This window comes from Stylophora pistillata, chromosome 10, assembly GCF_964205215.1.
Source record: "Stylophora pistillata chromosome 10, jaStyPist1.2, whole genome shotgun sequence".
Classification (NCBI taxonomy): Eukaryota; Metazoa; Cnidaria; class Anthozoa; order Scleractinia; family Pocilloporidae; genus Stylophora; species Stylophora pistillata.
The window spans coordinates 17,812,502-17,831,953 of NC_142528.1; the positions used below are offsets into that span (position 1 = coordinate 17,812,502).

The following is a 19,452-nucleotide window of genomic DNA, read 5'->3' on the forward strand; positions in this document are numbered from 1 at the left end:
AATACTCCAAATCCATAGACACATTTATCTATAAAGATCCCTCACATACAGCAGAAACAACGAACGATCTGAAATGGAGCCCTAGGGAACTTAATTGTACCCATTTCACTGTACGTATTGTAACGAAAAAATAAATAACGTGACAAATGACTTTAACCTAACACCATGTATTCCATAAAGATGTTATTTATGAAGAGAATTTTCATAAGCGTCTCGACTGAGCAAACTCGTGTAAACCAATAATAATTCACTGAAAACTGTACTTCAAGTAAAAGGACTTAAAGTTCACCTTACTCATTATACAAGTTGACTTAGTCACAATTAGCAAATTTCTATGGTCCTTTATCAGTGTTTAACAATTTCTTGGTTCCTAGCATTGTTATTTCCTTGCTAATACATCCTCCTAACTCGCTTTCTATTCAAATTTTATGGTAACCTATTTTCTTTACTGATGATTGTTTTTTGTTGCTGTTTTTGTTGCTGTTTCAAAGCTGAGAAAAGCCACAGAAAGTAAACAAGTTTAAATTCATTTACTTCAATTTTATCAATGATATTAAGAATAACAAATATTTATACACGATAGCCCATCAGTACATAAGTACTGTTGTCAATGGGATGTTTAAAGGAAAAAAATGGAAATAGATCAAAATAACAAAATAAGACTAACTACCGATAACCTTGAGTAACAATGCTACACAAAGTAAAATTCATCGAGAGACTTCCTAAACTAATACCAAACTGCTAATCAGCCTGGTTTTTACAGGGCAAAGAGTTTAAAGATGAATCGAAGTGCATAAAAAAGGAATCAGTTGGATCTCATCCAACATTCTTATTTACAAATTTATATCATAGATATCCATGGCAATTCTTGTGTTAGACCTCTTGAATCGTAAGTTTGAACCTCATTTATTATTCTCGACTCATCTCACTGATCCCATCCTAATTCCACTTTTTCATTTTGGCATGATGATGATGATAGAGGCCTGGGTGCCTAAGTCGCTCCACTTCCAAGGGTAGCTGCATCACACGGTCTAGAAGGTCCCAATCTTCCCCACCCCATTTGTATTTGTATTCCTGAACATTCATCCCTAACAAAGAAGATGAAGAAATTACATAAAGGAATTAAACCACATAGAGCTATTTTCAGTGGAGTGTAGAGGTGTTCTGGGAATCCGGGAATGCATTCCTTTGAACTTCGACATCACAGGCAGTTGGTCTGAAAAATTAAACCTCACACAATCCTCTCAACCCATCGGCTGCGAAACTAGAAACAATTGTGACTAGATTGGTAGTGTTTCCCGTGCTCTAGACAGCTTGCCCTTTTTTTGCACATTAAATTCTCAATCGTACTTTGAGACATTTGTCTTTGTTTTGATTGGCTGCTAGGATTCTTTCCCAGTTTCAAAGAACTCAGTTGAGATGTGGTCTGAACCAAAAGGGAGTGATGATGGCCTGTACGGACAGGATTAACTTGGATTGCAAAGCCAATTGCAAATTACAAACTTTTCATAGACTTCAGGTTAACACTTTATATATGACTCTCGACCACAGAATAATTGAACAACAACTGCAGTGTAACAGAGGTTTCATTATTGATTTCCAATTTTGGCCGATTCAGTAGGAAAGGGCTTACTACATGGACTTGCTACATGGACTAAACAGATAATGAGGACTTTAAGATCTATTATAACATAACCAAAGTAAAGCGCACACTCTGATTGGTCAATTTAGTGTCCCCCATTTGCCCATGGGTGTACGCTGCTGATGTGAGCAAATGTAAAGACTATTTTTCCACGCACGCTTGTTTTTTCTGGTCACATAAGATTTGTTAAATAAAAGGGAACTCTTTAGCTACAATGTATCAATGTTATGTTATAAAACAAATGGTAAACACCACAGCGTACACTATTGAGTTATGGATGCACTTGGGAGGTTTGCTAAGCACTCAAGAAGCTAGAGTCGCTCTCAGCTATCGCCTCAAGCGACTCTTACGCTTCTTTCGTGCTTCGCAACCTCCCACATGCATCCATAACTCAATAGTGTACGCTGTGGTGTTTACCATATGTCAATTTTAGAGCAAAGACCTCAAAGAAAGTTACAATATGATGACAATCCTATGACAATGTATCTGTGCTTCACAACACTAACCACGGCTTAACTCAACTGCATTCAGCAGCTTACAAAGCAGATACCCCCAAGAACCAGGCCACACCATCGCACTCCAGTTTTTGAGATAACTAAATGGGTTTTTAACATCTCGTCATTCACTTTACAAGATGACCTTAAGTGTTGGAGTGGTCTAAAGCTCGAACCTCTACATGGAAGCCTGGTGCTCCACCGGCTGAACTAATGAATGGCCGGCACTTGGATTTATTTAGCCAGACGTATGATATTCAAATAATTGTACTTACCCCCGAATCTCTCCCAATCAGATTTAAACATAGACGCAATTCCAAACCCATTCCATTGCCAAAACCCTTGATGTTCTTCTGAAGTGCTGTCACAATTCAGTCGGCCAACGATAGGAAAATAAGCCATTCGACCAATAATGGTATTCTACAAATATAGATAACATCCTACATTCTTGTAACTTTCAGTACAAAAGCGAAGTTTTAAGGAATACAAAATGTTATGGGCAAACACGAACGCCTTGATGCTTTCTATATATGGTCCATGTGATCAAAAATTGTTTTCTTTACTGGAAACGTCAAGGTTTAATCAAGTTGATATTGAGAACTGTTGTGGATTCTTTAATTTCTAGACATCTCGATATTTCCAACAATCACAAGCATAAATGAACAATAGCCTCCACTTGGCGCAAAAATATGCTCGTATATTTGTCCCTGGTCATTATTTTTTACTAGAAGCTCACAGTTTTCCTCGAGTTTCGCTCTTGGAAAAATGTTCGTGCCAAATAGAGGCTATTGTGTTTAGCATCCTTCAAATATTTTTACAATGCACGGAAAAATGTTTACAAACAGCTTACTGTTTGCTGCGTGGGATGATTACTTTTAAGTGTTCTCTGGTACGATTTTATGAACAAACCAACATGTCCCTTCCTCTGTAACCATAACTACACGCTCTCTCTTATCTTGAATCAAATTTAAGCAAACGCTTTCATCGTAGTATACCTAAGGTTTTAAAATTGAGGGATATCACTTGGGTTATATTTAACAATTATTCCACGAACGCGCGTTGGATATGAGATGATAGATAGCCAACGAGGCGCGTAACACCGAGTTGGTTATAATCACCTCATATCCAACAGGTGCGAGTGGAATAATTGTTTTATTAAAAAAAAACTCCCCCAAGATATTAGACAAATCTTCTCGACTTTATTTTGTAAGAAGAAACTGGATGTTACAATGTACAGATATTAGATTATGGTATATTGGCTCATATACCATAATGGCTAAGCCAATAAAAAGTCTTGAATTGCATTATCCAATGATCAAGTTTTTAATAATTAACAATTATTCCATGAGCGTGCATTGGATATGAGATGATAGATGGCCAACGAGGTGCGTAGCGTCGAGTTGGCTACAATCATCTCATATCCAACAAGCGCAAGTGGACTAACTGTTTTATTAAAAACATCCCCAAGAAATTATTATTTTGTAAGAAGAAACCGGATTTTTAGCTCCCTTTTGATTTTATGCTGATGCGTACGCTTACCATATTTGTAGATTATGGTATATTGGCTCATATACCATAATGGCTAAGCCAATAAAAAGTCTTGAATTGCATTATCCAATGATCCAGTTTTTAATAAACTCAGACATTCCCCAGTTTTAGCTGGGGCATATTCGAAAGTATCCTTTCTTACCGATAGAGACAAGCATGACAGCACTTACCATTCGAACTTGGTCCAAAATATCCACGGGAAAGTCAATATGCAAGTCAAACAGGAAAATGATATCCTCCGGGTTGGAAACAAGCTCACTGGCGACGTTTAGGGCCAGTGTCTTGTAGAAGTAACCGGTTAGTGTGACAATACTATGTCTGCTTTGAAGTAAAGGTGTGTTGAAAGCCTTGGCCATATCAATGTCTTTACTTTGAAAATCAGTCACAATGACGTGAAAATTACTGTCATCAGTGGCCTGGCTGGCGTAAGTGAGCTGTTCAATGAAATAGTGCACCCAGTTTCCTTGATCCTTAACAGGTAGAACGATATAAATCGTAGCGCTGTTATTCCAGTTCATTCCATCAGGAAGGCATAAGTCGTTTTTGCCCTTCGCTTGGTAAACGTGCTCTGACAGCCGAAATGTTTGATTGGTGTCCTGTGCGCCAAGTTCAAGGTTCAATAAGAAGCGATCGCCATTTTTTGTGTCTGGCTTTTGAGTCACTTTGTGTATTTTCTTCAAAAAGTATTTTCTGAAATTTAAAAAGATCATAGCAATTTGACACCTAGCGGCAAATTCTTACACGTTAAAACTTTATTTCAACTCGAACTAAAGAACTAAATGGTTGGTAATAAGGTACCTCCGAGCGAGGCATATGAGCGAAGTTACTGTCACGTTTAAGTTAGCATAATTAGCATACATTACGTTGCACGTGGGCTGTGGTATTGCTGCGTAATAAAGAATTGAGCATGGCGCTGTGTGCGTACTGAGTCAAACATTACAGTTACGGCATAATGCATTGGCAAGGTTTAAAACGAAAATGACTTAATCCAACGGCTAAATATCCTACAAATAAACAAATACGTCTGAATCCCGGTTTTGCGAATCTCCAAGGGAAATGGTATGATATCTCTCTCACCATGGTATTCTTTCAAACCAGGAGGGCAGACAACATCGGCATAGTACTTTTATCAATGTCTCTTACAGCAAGGAAAATCGCACGTGTCGAGAATCGAGACTGCTGTTACGTTCATCGTTTATTTTCACTCGCGCGCGATTGATTTGCGCGGTGTCACGTGTCCGAGTATGCCCCAGCTAAAACTGGGAACTATCGGAAAGTTAACCACAGAAACTCGTGGCTAATCCGAACGGTGGCAAAATGCACAATGCAACTGTTCAGCGGGCATGCATATGAAGATCTAGACCATGATAGCTCAGTCGAAATTGAAGAAGACAACCGTGCGTGACGTGACATGATTTTTATAAGCGACGCAATCACAAGCACAAACACAAGCATAAGGTAATTCTGCAAAGTGAAAACGAACGTTAACAAGCATAGGCACAACATGTTTACTGGTTACAAGGCTCCGTTGATCTCGACTCGGCCAATGTGGCTGCAGCGTCGAGTTCTGCTGTTTCTTTCAAGAAAGCGAAACGGTAACAAAATAGAGGAGAACAAAATTCTTTTGAGTAAAGTATATTTTGGGAGAAAGGAGAGGCTGAGGTGATTTTTCCTCGCCAACGCGAGTTCACACTTGCGCTTTTTTGTTCTGTTTTTTGTTCTTTGAAATCTTTACACTCCTTGTCATACAAGACTTGATAGTTGCGAACAACCAAGGAAAACTTTACAGCAACGACCTCCGCCATTTTGTTGAAATAGTTAGACGCAGGGGAAACTGAAGAAAGTGCTATAACTGGCCAGACTTTGCCAAATGTAGAAGATTTCCTTGTGATTGTGCAGCATTTTGTTTTCACTCGGAATAAGCGAAGGCAAGCACAAGAAAAAGGGAAATTTTTTATCTTTGTGCTTGTGTTCAGTATGCTTGGGTCGCTGCTGTTTTCACGGTGAAACGAGAGCTGTTATGCTTACGTTTGTGCTTGCGCTTGTGCTTGCGTCGCTTATGAAAACCAGGCTTAAAGAGACAAATGGTGGCAATAGCCCACTTTAGAAAAGAGTGATAGCCTGGGAACGAAGTCACGCCGCAAGCACTTCTGGGAATAATTGGGGGGACGCGGGCAAGAACAAACATGGCGGAAATTAGTGCAGATGACATCTTATGAACGAAATTCCTTCTTCTCTTTCCGAAATGTTCATCATATTCATGGATAAATCAGCATTGAAATGACTGAAGTAATATGGAAATCGGTGACAATGGAGTCTTAAACTGAGATTATGAACAACCTCAAGCTGGAAGAACAAACCAGTTGTGAGCGCACGATCTTACGAGATCGCAAAAATAAATGAAACGGGCACAAAAGAGAAGCAAATGTATTACAAAAAGAACGTTCTGGCGATTTTTGTGATTTGAGGGTTAGAATGAAGCTATGTTTCTTTCGAAACTTTAAAGTTATTTTTTTTTCACGATAATTGGTACGCTCTGTACTCTGTGGTTGTATGATCAGTAGCCGGTCAAGGTTCTCAAACGACTGAATGATACTTTTCTTAAAATTTAACAAATTGAGCGAACCTACATGATCCAAAATATTATATGTCGATGAGGAACTACTAAGCGATCGCGAAATGATGTATAAATCTCGTGTCTAACGCTCGTTCATGTCTAACGCAGGGCTCAGACTGGGAGTGCGGAGATGTTGCAGATGTTGACACTCAGAAATTTTACACGAGGTCGGCTGCCGGTCATGGTTCTTAGGAGTAACTGCAGACTACCCTGCCACTCGAAGTTGTACCTCTTAAAATAGTGGCTACGTGGCCACAACGCTTATGAGGTACACGGGGCGAGGATATAAATTCGGTACAAGGCTACGTAACAACGTGGCTACGGAGATACATAGCTTTGTGGCAACGGAGCTACATGGCTACGGAGCTACATAGCTACGTAGGTACGTGGCTATGGAGATAGAAGGGTAGGGAGCTACGTAGCTAAGTGGCTACGTAGCAATTTGAAGAGGACGTCGTAAATCTCGGCTGACAAAAGGAACCCTATTTTGATGCCTACGACTGTTTTTATCATTCCCGATGAGGTACATTTCTGGATAACCGGGCTTGCCGAATCTGCTTCTGCTGTTACACTTTCCATGGGTGATATAGCGCATTCCTTTATTGCTTGTGATTTTCCAGTTGTTGGCGGGCCAACGAAGATGGAATAGATGTTAAATTCGCATTTCTATAGTTTCTTTGTTTGAATTGTTTTAATGAAGCTCATTGAGGGGTAATAATACACACAGGGTAAGGTTAAGAGCACTCAGTGCGGCAGTACTCAAGCAAGGTGTCAAAGAAATGAGAAGAAAGAGAACTTCACATTGATTGAAAATCTGCTAAGAAAATACCTGTGGGACAGAGAGTTTACGCTGTCATGGCTAAAGGAAGAAGGGCTGATTACGTCGAGTAGAATTTGCACCATGTGTGGATCAGAAATGAATTGGGTTCAGCGGGGAGATCGATCCGATGGCTACATCTGGGAATGTAGAAGCCATATTGATGGCAAGGGGCATAGATGTGAGAAGAGCATTAGAGAGGGAAGTTGGTTTGAAAATTCGAACTTGACAATTGAAGAGGTTTTAAAATTTACGTACTGGTGGTGCCAGGACTTAAAGCAGTGGCAAATCAAGCAACAGCTTGGACTTGGCTCGCACGCAGCAGTTGACTGGGACATGTTTTGTCGTGAAGTATGCGCGGTGGCGTTGTTCGATAGAAGGGAGAAAATTGGTGGTCCAGGGAAGGTGGTACAGATTGATGAAAGAAAAATTGGAAACTAGAAAATACCATCGTGGCAATGTAGTGGAGGGTCAGTGGGTTTTTGGTGGCGTCGAGGAAGATTCCCGTAAATGTTTCATTGCCACCGTAGAAGACAGGAAGGAGGAAACTTTGCTCAATGTAATGAAAGAATGGATTGAACCAGGAACAACAATTGTGTCCGATTGCTGGAAGGGGTACGTAAACCTTTCAAAACATGGATACATCCATAAGAGAGTAAACCACTCCGTGGAGTTCGTTAACGAGGAGGGTTTCCATACGAACAAGATAGAAGGGCATTGGCGCAGATGAAAGCGAAGCTTCCGACGCACGGTCGTAAAAAAGAACACTACTCATCGTACCTAGCTGAGTTCAAATGGCGATACATAAACAGAGGAGAAGATTTGTGGAAGGCATTTTTAAATGACATTAAAGAAATTTACAAATTGTAATAATAAGACGAATGCAAGTCCTGAAAATATCTAAGAATATTATCGAATCGGTTCGGGCAGTGTAAGAGCAAATATGAACACGTTGAAATTTGAGTTGTGTTAATTGTAACTATTGTAGATGATACGAGACAGTTTTGCGGCATGACGCCCCGAGTTGCAAGAACTGTTTATTTGCAGAAAGAGTTTGAAATTTAAAGAAAGGAGTTTTAGAAGTACTGAAAGAAAATGTATAACATCAAAGTTTATTGGTTCAATTGAAACCATCATGCAGTTATTGGTTCACTTAGGTGGCGAAATAATGTGGGTTAGACGTGGAGTTATATGTATTTTACGTAGAGCGCTCTTTTCGACGGCTCATGGATTAAAGAAAGAGATATATAGCCATGCGTTGCGCGAGCTGCGTAGTCGGTGGCCAGGTCGCCAGGCCACTAAGCTGCGTAACTGTGTAGCTCCGCAGCCAAACCCTAACCTGCGTAGCTACGTAGCTCCGTAGCCTATGCTTGTCCAAAAGATACAATATATCAAGATGTATTTATTTACATCAAGTTTTATATATCTATGTCAAGATTAGATTACACATATCAAGATTTGTATACACGTAAAACAAGATTTCAATATACGTATCAAGATTTACGTATGCTAGGTAAGATTTATGTTTACGCTTAATATCGTGCTAAGTAACCAGGCAAACTTTTCACTTAGTACCTCACACAAGCCTATCACAATCTGGATGTAAAAATCTTGATGTATAAATGCGAATCTTGATGTGTAGATGCAAATCTTGATGTCGGTACGCGAACTTCGATATAATATTTGATTGTCGATCCGTGTAAGAGAAACTTGATCTATATTTATTAGACTTGATGTACTTGCAAGCGGATCTTTATGCGTGTACGTAAATCTTGATACGTATATTGAAATCTTGTTTTAAGTGTCTGCAAATCTTGATATGTGTAATCTAATCTTGACATAGATATAAAAAACTAGATGTAAATAAATACATCTTAATATATTGTCCCTTTTGGACAAGCATAGTAGCCAAAGATTCTAGATGTGTTTAAATATCGACGAGGAACTGCTGAGCGATCCCGAGGAGATTTGTAACTTTCATATATAACGCTCATTTTACGCTGGGCTAAGTATCAACATCTATGATTTCATTCCAACCTCAACTTGCATTACAAAGGAAAGGATACGATTTGATTTACTCACTTTCACCAGAGTGTGGTGAGGGTCGCACAACAGAGCGAGGCTCCTTATTAAGTGCGCCCTATATCCCACCCATCCCACCCCAGGGGAGGACATCCATCACACAGTAATCTCGTGTGTGGGAAATTAACGTCTCCTACCCCAACCCTGCAGGAGACGGGACCTCCATTTATTCGTCCCTATCCGAGAAGACTAGAATATCTAACCATTTCTTGATGTTATAGAAAGGTAGCAAATTCTTCTCAATTATTTTTAAGACCCTGAGTGTTGGTCCGGCCGGGGCTCGAACCCTCGACCTCCCGCACAACAGTCCAGCGCTCTATCCATTTGAGCTAACCGGGAGGCGGTTACACCTGTAAGGATACACCTGTCAGGAAAGTGTCAACTGTTGCGAACAATGTACATGATTAATTTCTGTCATCTCAAAGAGACATATAGAGGAGGGGAAACACATCGCAAAGACGAAATATCACAATTTAATATCAACGATATACTACGAGCGCACCGAAATTAAAAAGACTGTATGAGAAACTTCAATCATAGTTAGTAAAGGGGACTACTAACTATGCTTCAATCTGTGTACTTCCTTCAAAATGTGTGCCTCTTTTTCAGTCTAACTTATTTTCTTTGGAATCAGGCTTTTGTTTAAAAATCGTACTAGTTTCTGCAAAAAAACTTTCCCTTTTAAGGGATTTCTCTGGTTTCTAAGAGCTAGCTACTCATGTATTTCACAATATAAAAATATTGAGGTGGCTCTCTGACAGAAGACAAAACGTAACCTGTTTGGGCACACACGAGTGATTCACTTTAGAATGAACTAGACTGTTCAAAACAAGTGGTTACCGCAGTTATCAAAGAACATTCTGTGGAACTAAAGGTCATAGAGGTGCACGCATACGTGTAGTGCTTATAAATATGCTTTGCCATCCAAAGTGAATCACTCGTGCACACTCAAACAGTTAAGGTAAAGATATGCAAATTTCTAAAGAAACTGTGGTGTGCAGGTGTCACAAAAGTTGACGTTTGGAACGTCAATTAGCCCTTTGTCAGAGCTTCTGACGTCGGGTTCACGCTAGAAACGTCAGCTTTAAAATAAATTAGCCTTGGCTAATTTACCTTATCAACTCAGTTGACAAAACCAAATTATCTTTTAACAACCTCCACTAACACTGCACCACAGGTGTATGCGTGTTGTTCATTCAATTATATTCGCTTTAATGAAGATATAAAGAAGTTTTTATGACATTGTTCTTTGTTTGCATGCCATGAGTGCCAACTATAATTAACAAGACGAGAAGTGTCCTATAGGCTTTCCTTATCCAGATGGTAAGCCTCTGAAAATCAAGTTTGCTAAACGCTGTACTTCTGGGTTTCTTTCAAGCAATTACTGTTATCTATCCTACTCACATTTTAGCCTTTTGTCTTTCATAACTGTTGATATTTTGTGAACCAATTTCAATTTTTTTTTTTGTAAATAATGTCTCTAGATGTGTATGTGTTGTTTGCAGTATCACTTTATAAATTGTGTGAGTAGAATAATGTAAGTAGCATAAAAATTAGTTGTATCGTAAGAGTATTGTAAGAACCATAACTGTTATTATTATCCAACTACACTTAGACGAGTACAAATAACGCCATAGACGAGTACAAATATCACGCGGTATTTGTACTCGTCTATTTTAGAGTACCGGTTACACAGGTTTTCTCGCATCGCACAAGATCGTAGTCTCCCTCGCAGCCGTTTTTTTGGATGTCACGCAACGCTCCCCCAAAAAAACGGCTGTTGACAACCGAACTACATTCCTTTCTCATTGTCCTTGCGGTTTGGTCGCGGTCTATTGAACAGACCAACCACATACCAGAAAATCTGAATGACGTAAGGTTTCACGCGAAAATGTGGATGTGGCAGATGATCTAGCTATCATGTCGAGAGAAACACTGAAGAAATTTGTCGATGAGAGCTCGAAATGTTTTACATGTTCATAGTTGTGCCCTGGTAAAGATTGAGTATAGATATTTGGGAAAACTTCTCACAATTTGGTTGAAATTATAGAATCTAAGCTTAACATAGACGTCAACTGCTACGCCAACGACGCGAGCGCTAGATTGTTTGAGCGGTTGTTAAAGTTTCAGCGAGCAACTGAGAAAGTAGAAGAAGCTAAAAACTGAACTGACACTCTTTATTCGCACTATTTCAAGAGGTTACTACAGATTATAAAAGTCAGAATATATAAGAAACAGTAAATTACATCAATAATCAAAAGGAAATACAAGACGCCTTTCAATCTAGGCCAAGGGCTAAACGCTTACTTCGACCTACAGATGGAGATCAGGAGGAAAAAAGCGCGTGCTTGCCGTCAACAAACCGGGCGAAGCTTCGAGAACACTGCAATTTAGGTCGGCCAACGTCTCCTACGCTACTTGTACTTCTTCATTTGCCAGTCCGCTGCTAGCTGGAGCGAATCCGATTAGTTAGTTATGCAGAAAATGGCTTGAGAACTCGGCATATGGTATTTCGAGGACTGGACTGGACTGGACTAGTAAAACGCGGACTAGTAAAGCGCGGACTAGTAAAACGCGGACTAGTAAAACGAGGACTAGTAAAACGAGGACTAGTAAAACGCGGACTAGTAAAACGCGGACTAGTAAAACGCGGACTAGTAAAACGACAACAACAAAAAAACCAATTTCATACGAAGGCGATCATAAGACTTAATGGCAAGCCAATTTAGTAAGTGACAATCCCTGTTTGACTTTTAAGCTGCAAATGGGTTTGACATGCGCCAGATACAAACGAATTTATAAGTTTAGGCTAAGAAAGAATTTTATTCAGCACCAGTTCAAAATCCTAAAATACACTTTCGTCGTAAATTTCACGGTAGAAACGCAGGAATTCGATGAATAAAAGTCGCATTAAATCTCTTTGTGTCTAGGTAGAAAGAGTCTCATTGACTTCAGCTTTTCGGTGGAAGAAAAACCGATTTACACACGCCATTACAGAAAACAAACAAGCAGACTGACAACTCCAAAACACATATTTGCATTCACTTACAATTTGACTTTCCGTGAAATTTTAAAACGGAACAGAGGTAAATCTTCGAAGATTAATCGTCGTTGGAAATAAAAAAAATACTTTCCGTAAGATCTGTGTTTGTCATACCAGTACTACTGTTTCTTCAAAAGCGTATGCTTCTTTCTTCTTCAATTGACAGGTGTCACATCGTGACAGTTGCTTATCAAAAAAATGTTTCGGCGAAAACATTCTCTTTAACTTGAATAACGCTTGTTTTCTTTGTAACTCACTCGCCATCAAATTGTGAAGTTCAAGGAGGTTTTTTCCGTAATTAAACTCGTAATTGTAGCCCTAAATCATTCGGGTTCTTTTAGCAATAATTGTTTTTATGGGTTAGAAAAAGATAAAAGTGTTATTCACCAGCATAGGTCGGTCCGTAACGGGAACTTCTGAACTGTTCGTATATTTCTGAACTGTTCAAAAATTGGTGTAGCATCCTGGATTCTTTAAGGCTCGGCTCGCATTACGACCGAATTGTTTACTCTAGGGATTAAACTCTGTCAACACAAGCATTTTCTAATGCGACCCAATTTTTGCGGTTTCTTAAAAGTTTCAAAATTCTAAAAATCATCAAAGACGCCGGTGTGCCTGGGTGGGGCTGACCGATTTTGCCAAATTTTTTTGAAACGAAAGGACCCGCGTCCGTTGCGGACAAAGTTGTCATTTGTGCGTGCGTGTGAAAAAAGATAAAAACCAAAAAGAGCGGGAAATTTCTCCATTTCTCAATTTCTCCATCTCTCCATCAGCAAAACAAAAGCAAACCTTTGATTTTGTTGTTGTTAAATAGCTGAAAACAAAAGGACTATAATCGCCATGCAAAGTGTTCTGTTTCGCCGCATGGTTAGTTCGGGGGAATGTTTATTTTTGCCGGATGTGAGATTGACTGCGTGATTGACGTTCCATTTTAACCCGGTTGAAATGCGATCCTAATTAATGTTGTCAATTTCATTTTTGTTTTCCCGTTAAAAAAATTTGGTTTTAGGTTTTTCGAAATCCGGTGAAATTACAACTTGACTGTAATGCGACCCCCCTAAGTAAAATTGTCTTGACTCAGTTGCATTAGAAAACGAAAATTGTCGGCTCGCGTCTCCTTAAATGATTGCCAAAAGAGCCCGAATGAATCAGGGCTACAATTACGAGTTTAATTACGGGAAAATCCTGCTTGAACCTAACAATTTGATAGCGAGTGAGTTATGAAGAAAACAAATGTTATTCAAATTAAAGAGAAAGCTTTCGCCGAAACATTTTTATTTGTAAAGTTAGTTAAAAGGCTTCCGAACAAATTTTCAAACATTTTTTTGAAAAGTAACTGTCACGATGTGACACCTGCCAATTAAAGAGGAAAGAAGCATACGCTTTTGAAGAAACAGCAGTACTGGTGTGAAAAACACACACGAGTTAACTGATCATGCGACGATTTTCTCGTAAAGAGAAAAACAGAGATCTTACGGAAAGTATTTTTTATTTCCAACAACGATTAATCTTCTAAGATTTACCTCTGTTCCGTTTTAAAATGTCACAGGAAGTCAAATTGTAAGTGAATGCAAATAGGTGTTTTGGAGTTGTCAGTCTGCTTGTTTGTTTTCTGTAATGGCGTGTGTAAATCGGTGTTTCTTCCACCGAAAAGCTGAAGTCAATGAGACTCTTTCTACCTAGACACAAGGAGATTTAATGCGACTTTTATTCATCGAATTCCTGCGTTTCTGCCGTGAAATTTACGACGAAATAAACAATTTTTAACGTAAGAGAAAAATCGAGTTTCCAGATGAGAAATTTAGGACGAAAGTGTATTTTAAGATTTTGAACTGCTGCTCAATAAAATTCTTTCTTTGTTAGCCTAAACTTATAAAATCGTTTGTATCTGACGCATGTCAAACCCATTTGTAGCTTAAAGGTCAAACATGGATTGTCACTCACTGAATTGGCTCGCCATTAAGTCTTGTGATCGCCTCCGTATGAAATTGTTTTTTGTTGTTGTTGTTGTTAAGTCCGCGTTTTACTAGTCCGCGTTTTACTAGTCCGCGTTTTACTAGTCCGCGCTTTACTAGTCCGCGTTTTACTAGTCCTCGTTTTACTAGTCCTCGTTTTACTAGTCCTCGTTTTACTAGTCCGCGTTTTACTAGTCCGCGTTTTACTAGTCCGCGTTTTACCAGTCCTCGTTTTACTAGTCCGCGTTTTACTAGTCCACGCTTTACTAGTCCGCGTTTTACTAGTCCAGTCCAGTCCAGTCCAGTCCAGTCTACGAAATACCATATGCCCTTGAACCCGGGGGTAACATGTGAAGGTGTAGTCTGATCGTCCGGGTGAGTGTAATCCTGAGAAGGACTGTTAACGGTGGTAGTGACTGACGTTTCGACAACCTGTGCGGAAGTCATCATCAGAGTGTTGATGACTTCCGCACAGGTTGTCGAAACGTCATCCACTACCACCGACAACAGTCCTTCTCAGGACTACACTCACCCGGACGATCAGACTACACCTTCACACCGATTAGTTATGTTCGTGGCTTCTTATCACCGGTACAGGAAATCGGCCCGAATTATCGAGTGTTTCCGCACGTTGGTACAACGCAACAACAATAACAATATGACCACTTTGATCGGTAACATGGTCAAACACGAGTGGGAGTGCTTGACATATTAACGATTTCCCGGATCCTGTAGGCAACTTAACAAAAACATCTTCTCTCTCGACTAAAAATTTTTTAATTGCAAGCTTCTTGTGAGCATTAAGCTCGAAAATTTTGAACTTTGACGACGCTTTGCGAAAAGCTCCTTCAAGCACCGCCATTTGTCTTGTGTTTTCCACATGATGATCGTGATAGAAAACGATATCTTCTTGGACGAGTCTCAAAAGGTGAGTCTGGCGCGAAAAGGTTCGTGAAAATGGAACCCAAGCTGTGATTGGCCAATTTGGAGAAAGAAATGTAGTTCGGTTGTCAGCAGCCGTTCTTTTGGGGGAGCGTTGCGTGACATAAAAAAAAAACGGCTGCGAGGGAGACTAATTGGATCGTAGTTACGAAAAAAAAAAGTGGCGGACAATTTGAATCATATTTCCGACGACGAAGAGTCAGAATGGCTGACAAATATAGATCCAACTTTATTAGATGAATCGAACAAAGAAAAACAGCTTGACAACCAGAAAATTTCTTCATTTAATGAAGAAAATAGAAACAGCAACACAATGCGCCAATTCCGTTCCGCTTCGCATACTTCTGTCACGCACTCCTCGTAAATAAATATCCGCGAAATTCGCCCGCACTGAAATAACAGTTTGGCGTGTTGGATAATAAATAACTTATTACACGTTTTGTTGTGTAGTATCGCTGAGTATTTTTACTCGTTATTTGTATTTTGACTCACCCTACGGGCTCGTCAAAATACGGCACAACTCGTAAAAATACTCAGCAATACTACACAACAAAACGTCTAATAAGATATATGTACGTATGATGCACGATCCTCGCAGTAGATAGCGCTATTTAAGCAATAGCGAAATTCAGACCTGAAAAAAATCAGGCCTGTACGGGACTCGAACCACTGACCTCTGCGATACTAGTGCAGCGCTCTAACCAATTGAGCTAACAAGCCAACTGAGAGCAGGCCGTTGAGTTGATTCGTAATGAACCCGTGAAAGTGATAAATGAGAAGATATATGTATTGTGACGCAATGTAGGGCGTGCGCAGAGAAAAAAAATTATAAAAAAAAATTAATGAATAAAAAAAGGTGAGCAGTATCGTAAAATAACTTGTTTGACTCAAAAAAAATTCGAGTTTAACAAAAACTTACCGACTCAAATTTGGTTCTTACATGTTAAAAAAAAAATGAGAAGAAAAAGTTTTCCTGTAATAACGTGTTCTTTCAGGAGAATTTTGTTCACGCAACGTTTCATTACCTTTTCCCTATGCTCTTGGATGGGTCTGTAATTTTCTCGTGATGTTATAATCGCGTCACTCATACAGAGCAAACTGTCGCTGTGACATATCTTCGCGCCGCGCCGCCCCACAGACTTTACTGACTTTCGCTCTGGCGAAGGGCAAACGTTCGAAAAGTCAGCTAGCTTTTTTAACTCTTTACGGCGGCCAACTTACAATTTCAACTTAGTCAATAAAATCAAATTACCTTGTTACCCCCACCGACGCAGCACCACAGTTTTAGAAACTTACCCCGTTACTGACAATAGTTAATCATTTGCGACTTCTTTAGCCGACAATTACTCTTTAATCACTGGCAAGTATGCAAATATTTGTCATTTAAACAAGTGCAGCCTGCCCTTTGTGATGTTTCTCACAAGCACACCACCACTTAAGCTAAAATATTGTAAACTTACCCGGACGGTAAAGAATTCATAAAGTTGTTTACGACAGCGGTTACTCGATCCTTATCTGCAACTTTGTTGGTGTGCGTCCATTCGTTAGTCCTGGCCGTCTTGGTCACAATCGTATCATCACGCGGGTACACGTGTGACTCCCGTTGGATCCAAACACTTTCGTATTTAACTAGTTTCTTGCGCACCAGAAAGCTCGGGATGTAAGAACAGTTTGGCAAAGTGCCATCATATTGAGAACGGTCAATGAGAGGAAGACGATGAAAATAAAACAACTTCCGTTTCTTTTGGAGTATAAAGCTGCGCTGTTTGGCCACATGTAGGGGAATATCATCATAGCTCGTCAAGTAATCAGAGGTTATGATTTCGAAAGTTGAATTACGAGACCAATACACGGCCAAATGAACCGCCCCAGCTTCCTGTTTGAGTAAAGACTCAATGTAATATTTTTTACCGGCGTGAAGGGTGACCTCTTTAGAGATTTGCTCCGCATACTTTTTGTAGTCTCCGTCTGTAGTCCAAGCACTTTCAGTACGAGAATAAACACGAGCGATCAACGTACTGGAAGCAGGGTCTTCATTTGAACTTAACCATAATTCAGATGTGTCATCGGAAGATATAGCAAACTTGTACTCACCGCTTTCCCGAGGATGGACGAATCCAAAGAATCTATATCCAGTGGATTTTGAAGCGGGATTTTCGTTAAAATGAAATGTCGTTACAGATGAGCGCCTGTGTGGGTAATAAGGAAAATGGGGCCAATTTCTTAAATTATCGACACTCGTGCCGCATACTTCAGACCAAACGTGAAGATTTAGAGAGCCGCGCTTCAGTTCCCGTGTAATAAGTGTAGGTTCTTCCGCCAAAGGTCTTTCAACGGTTGCTTTCGGTTCTGATTGTTGACTGCTCGCACAGACCGGACAATTACACGGAATAGTACTAACAGAAGGTTGAAATTTTTCACTCTTTGGGGAAGAAAACAGCAACAAACAGCCTATGAGAGAAATACTAATAACCACGACACCGAAAGTAAGCCGCCGCCGAACGATCCATCTTCCGAAAAAACTGATGCCAATACGCCACAGCGACATGTTACAAAATATCTTGCACACGCCACGAAGTCGAATTCGTCCGCCGACCTTCTTTTGGGTGTACTACATAGAACATCAGAGACAGTAGTGACACCGAATGATGGGCTTCAAGCGATGAAGATGGTCGTTAATTCTTCGGCATTGTGTGCCACAATAAGGCCTGAATTTCAGTCGTCTTTATTTATTACCTATTCATATTTAACCTGTTCCCTTGGTTACCTCGCCTCACTTAGCGTCGCTTTCTCGTGATCTTCATACGTCGTGTCTTTCAGTCCTTAGGTCTTTCAGGTTCGGAACCTTTTTGCAGAGTTGTGAAATTTCTATTTCGTTTATGGACCATTGAGCCATTGGACTACATATTTTTTCTTTCCTTCTTTTTCCTATGTTTGGCTGTTGTTGTGTTGCGACATATAACAATCTTAAATTACCAGCAGGTCAGCAAACACCTTCGATCTCCTCGATAATGGTTTCACTGATCCAGTTTTATACAAGAGAATGGTCGAATGGCGAGATCTTTAAAGGCTGAAAGACCGAAAGAACTCCTCTCTGGTAAGAAATGTAGACGTATAAAAGAAACAACATTGCGGTCATTCTCCAGCTGCTTTGCAACTCAAATAGGATAACTTTCTTACAAAATAATGATTAATTTTAACAATTGTCTACTCGAACGGTGAAATATAAATTGGTACGCAACAAGCATGATTAAAATATTTTCAAAGATGTACAAAGGCACTCGTATCAGCACAGGCGTCCCAAGCTCACGCCTCGAGGAAAATTAAAGCGAAGGACTTGTTTCATGAAAGCGTCACGCGTTGTGTGACGCGGTGTTACGTTACACGAGCAACCGTTGAGAATTTTAATATATATTGACAGAAAGCAGTCTTCATGCAAAGGGACACAGTCATCACCCTTAAATAGTTAATTAATAATTAATTAATAGCTGTTAAATAACTCAGCTTTATCCCGAGCGTCAGACACATTGGCTCCATTGTATCGGACAGAAGATGGAAGTCTTTTGTTCTTATATTTGGATTGATAAAAAGCCCAGAATCGCTTGGGATTCTCTGTCAAAGTAGATGATAGTCCTTTAAAGTACTGTTTACGTTTCCATTTGATGAGGGACTTGAGTTCCGCCCGACACCTTCGGAAAGTTGCCCAGTGATAAACAGAGGAGGACTTTTTAGCTTTCTTTCTGAGTCTCTCTTTCTTTCTCACAGCTTTCAGAACTTCTGCGTCAATCCATGGAGCACTATTAGCCGATCCAACTTTTATTTTAGGAACACAATCGTCTACAGCTGCGAGAAAGAGATCCAACCACTTGGCGGTTGAAAGTTCCATGTCATCTTTCTCATAAGCTAAATCCCAAGGTACAAACTTTACGAGATCTCGTAGCTCAGCAAAATCAGCATCTTTACAATTACAAACGTAACGCTTAAATGCTTTAATGCGTTTCGGTGGTACAATAATTTCAAAAGTTATGATCATATGGTCTGAGGAAAATTTCCCAGAGAGACTTTCGATACGCCTGACATATTCTGCGACCGAAGTGATGAGCAAATCAAGCGTTGTCGCTCAGTCATTAGGGAGCTTAAGCAACCACGACGAAAGGGACGACGACGACGTCAAGCAATCGCGGAGGGTCTGGAACGAGAACGTCGTTTTTAGCGGGAAAATGAAACTTAAGCAGTGAAGTTGCTCAAGGACGACGACGTCTGAAATTTTTGTTTATTCTCGCTTCGTCAGTTTAAGAAATGACATCGTTCA

At 39.9% G+C, this 19,452-nt stretch overlaps 1 protein-coding gene, 1 long non-coding RNA gene and 1 pseudogene across 2 annotated transcripts in view; 2 read left to right on the forward strand and 1 right to left on the reverse strand.

Moving 5' to 3' along the window:
* The window catches only part of LOC148722076 (uncharacterized), a 153,159-nt gene extending 149,410 nt beyond the window's left edge, over window positions 1–3,749 (forward strand). The window contains exon 2 of the long non-coding RNA XR_015992298.1: window positions 3,207–3,749. This is a non-coding gene — a long non-coding RNA (uncharacterized LOC148722076). The remainder of the gene's footprint in view (window positions 1–3,206) is intronic.
* LOC111321902 (beta-1,4-N-acetylgalactosaminyltransferase 3) lies at window positions 322–18,124 on the reverse strand. Its single transcript, XM_022924902.2, has 4 exons — window positions 16,601–18,124; window positions 3,855–4,374; window positions 2,412–2,556; window positions 322–1,088 (listed from the first exon to the last, which is right to left on the reverse strand). Exons 1-4 carry the CDS (start codon window positions 17,686–17,688, stop codon window positions 940–942), a joined length of 1,902 nt encoding a protein of 633 aa, XP_022780637.2. The 5' UTR covers window positions 17,689–18,124; the 3' UTR covers window positions 322–939.
* LOC111321903 (uncharacterized) lies at window positions 6,676–8,248 on the forward strand (annotated as a pseudogene).
* Window positions 18,125–19,452: the final 1,328 nt, after the last annotated feature.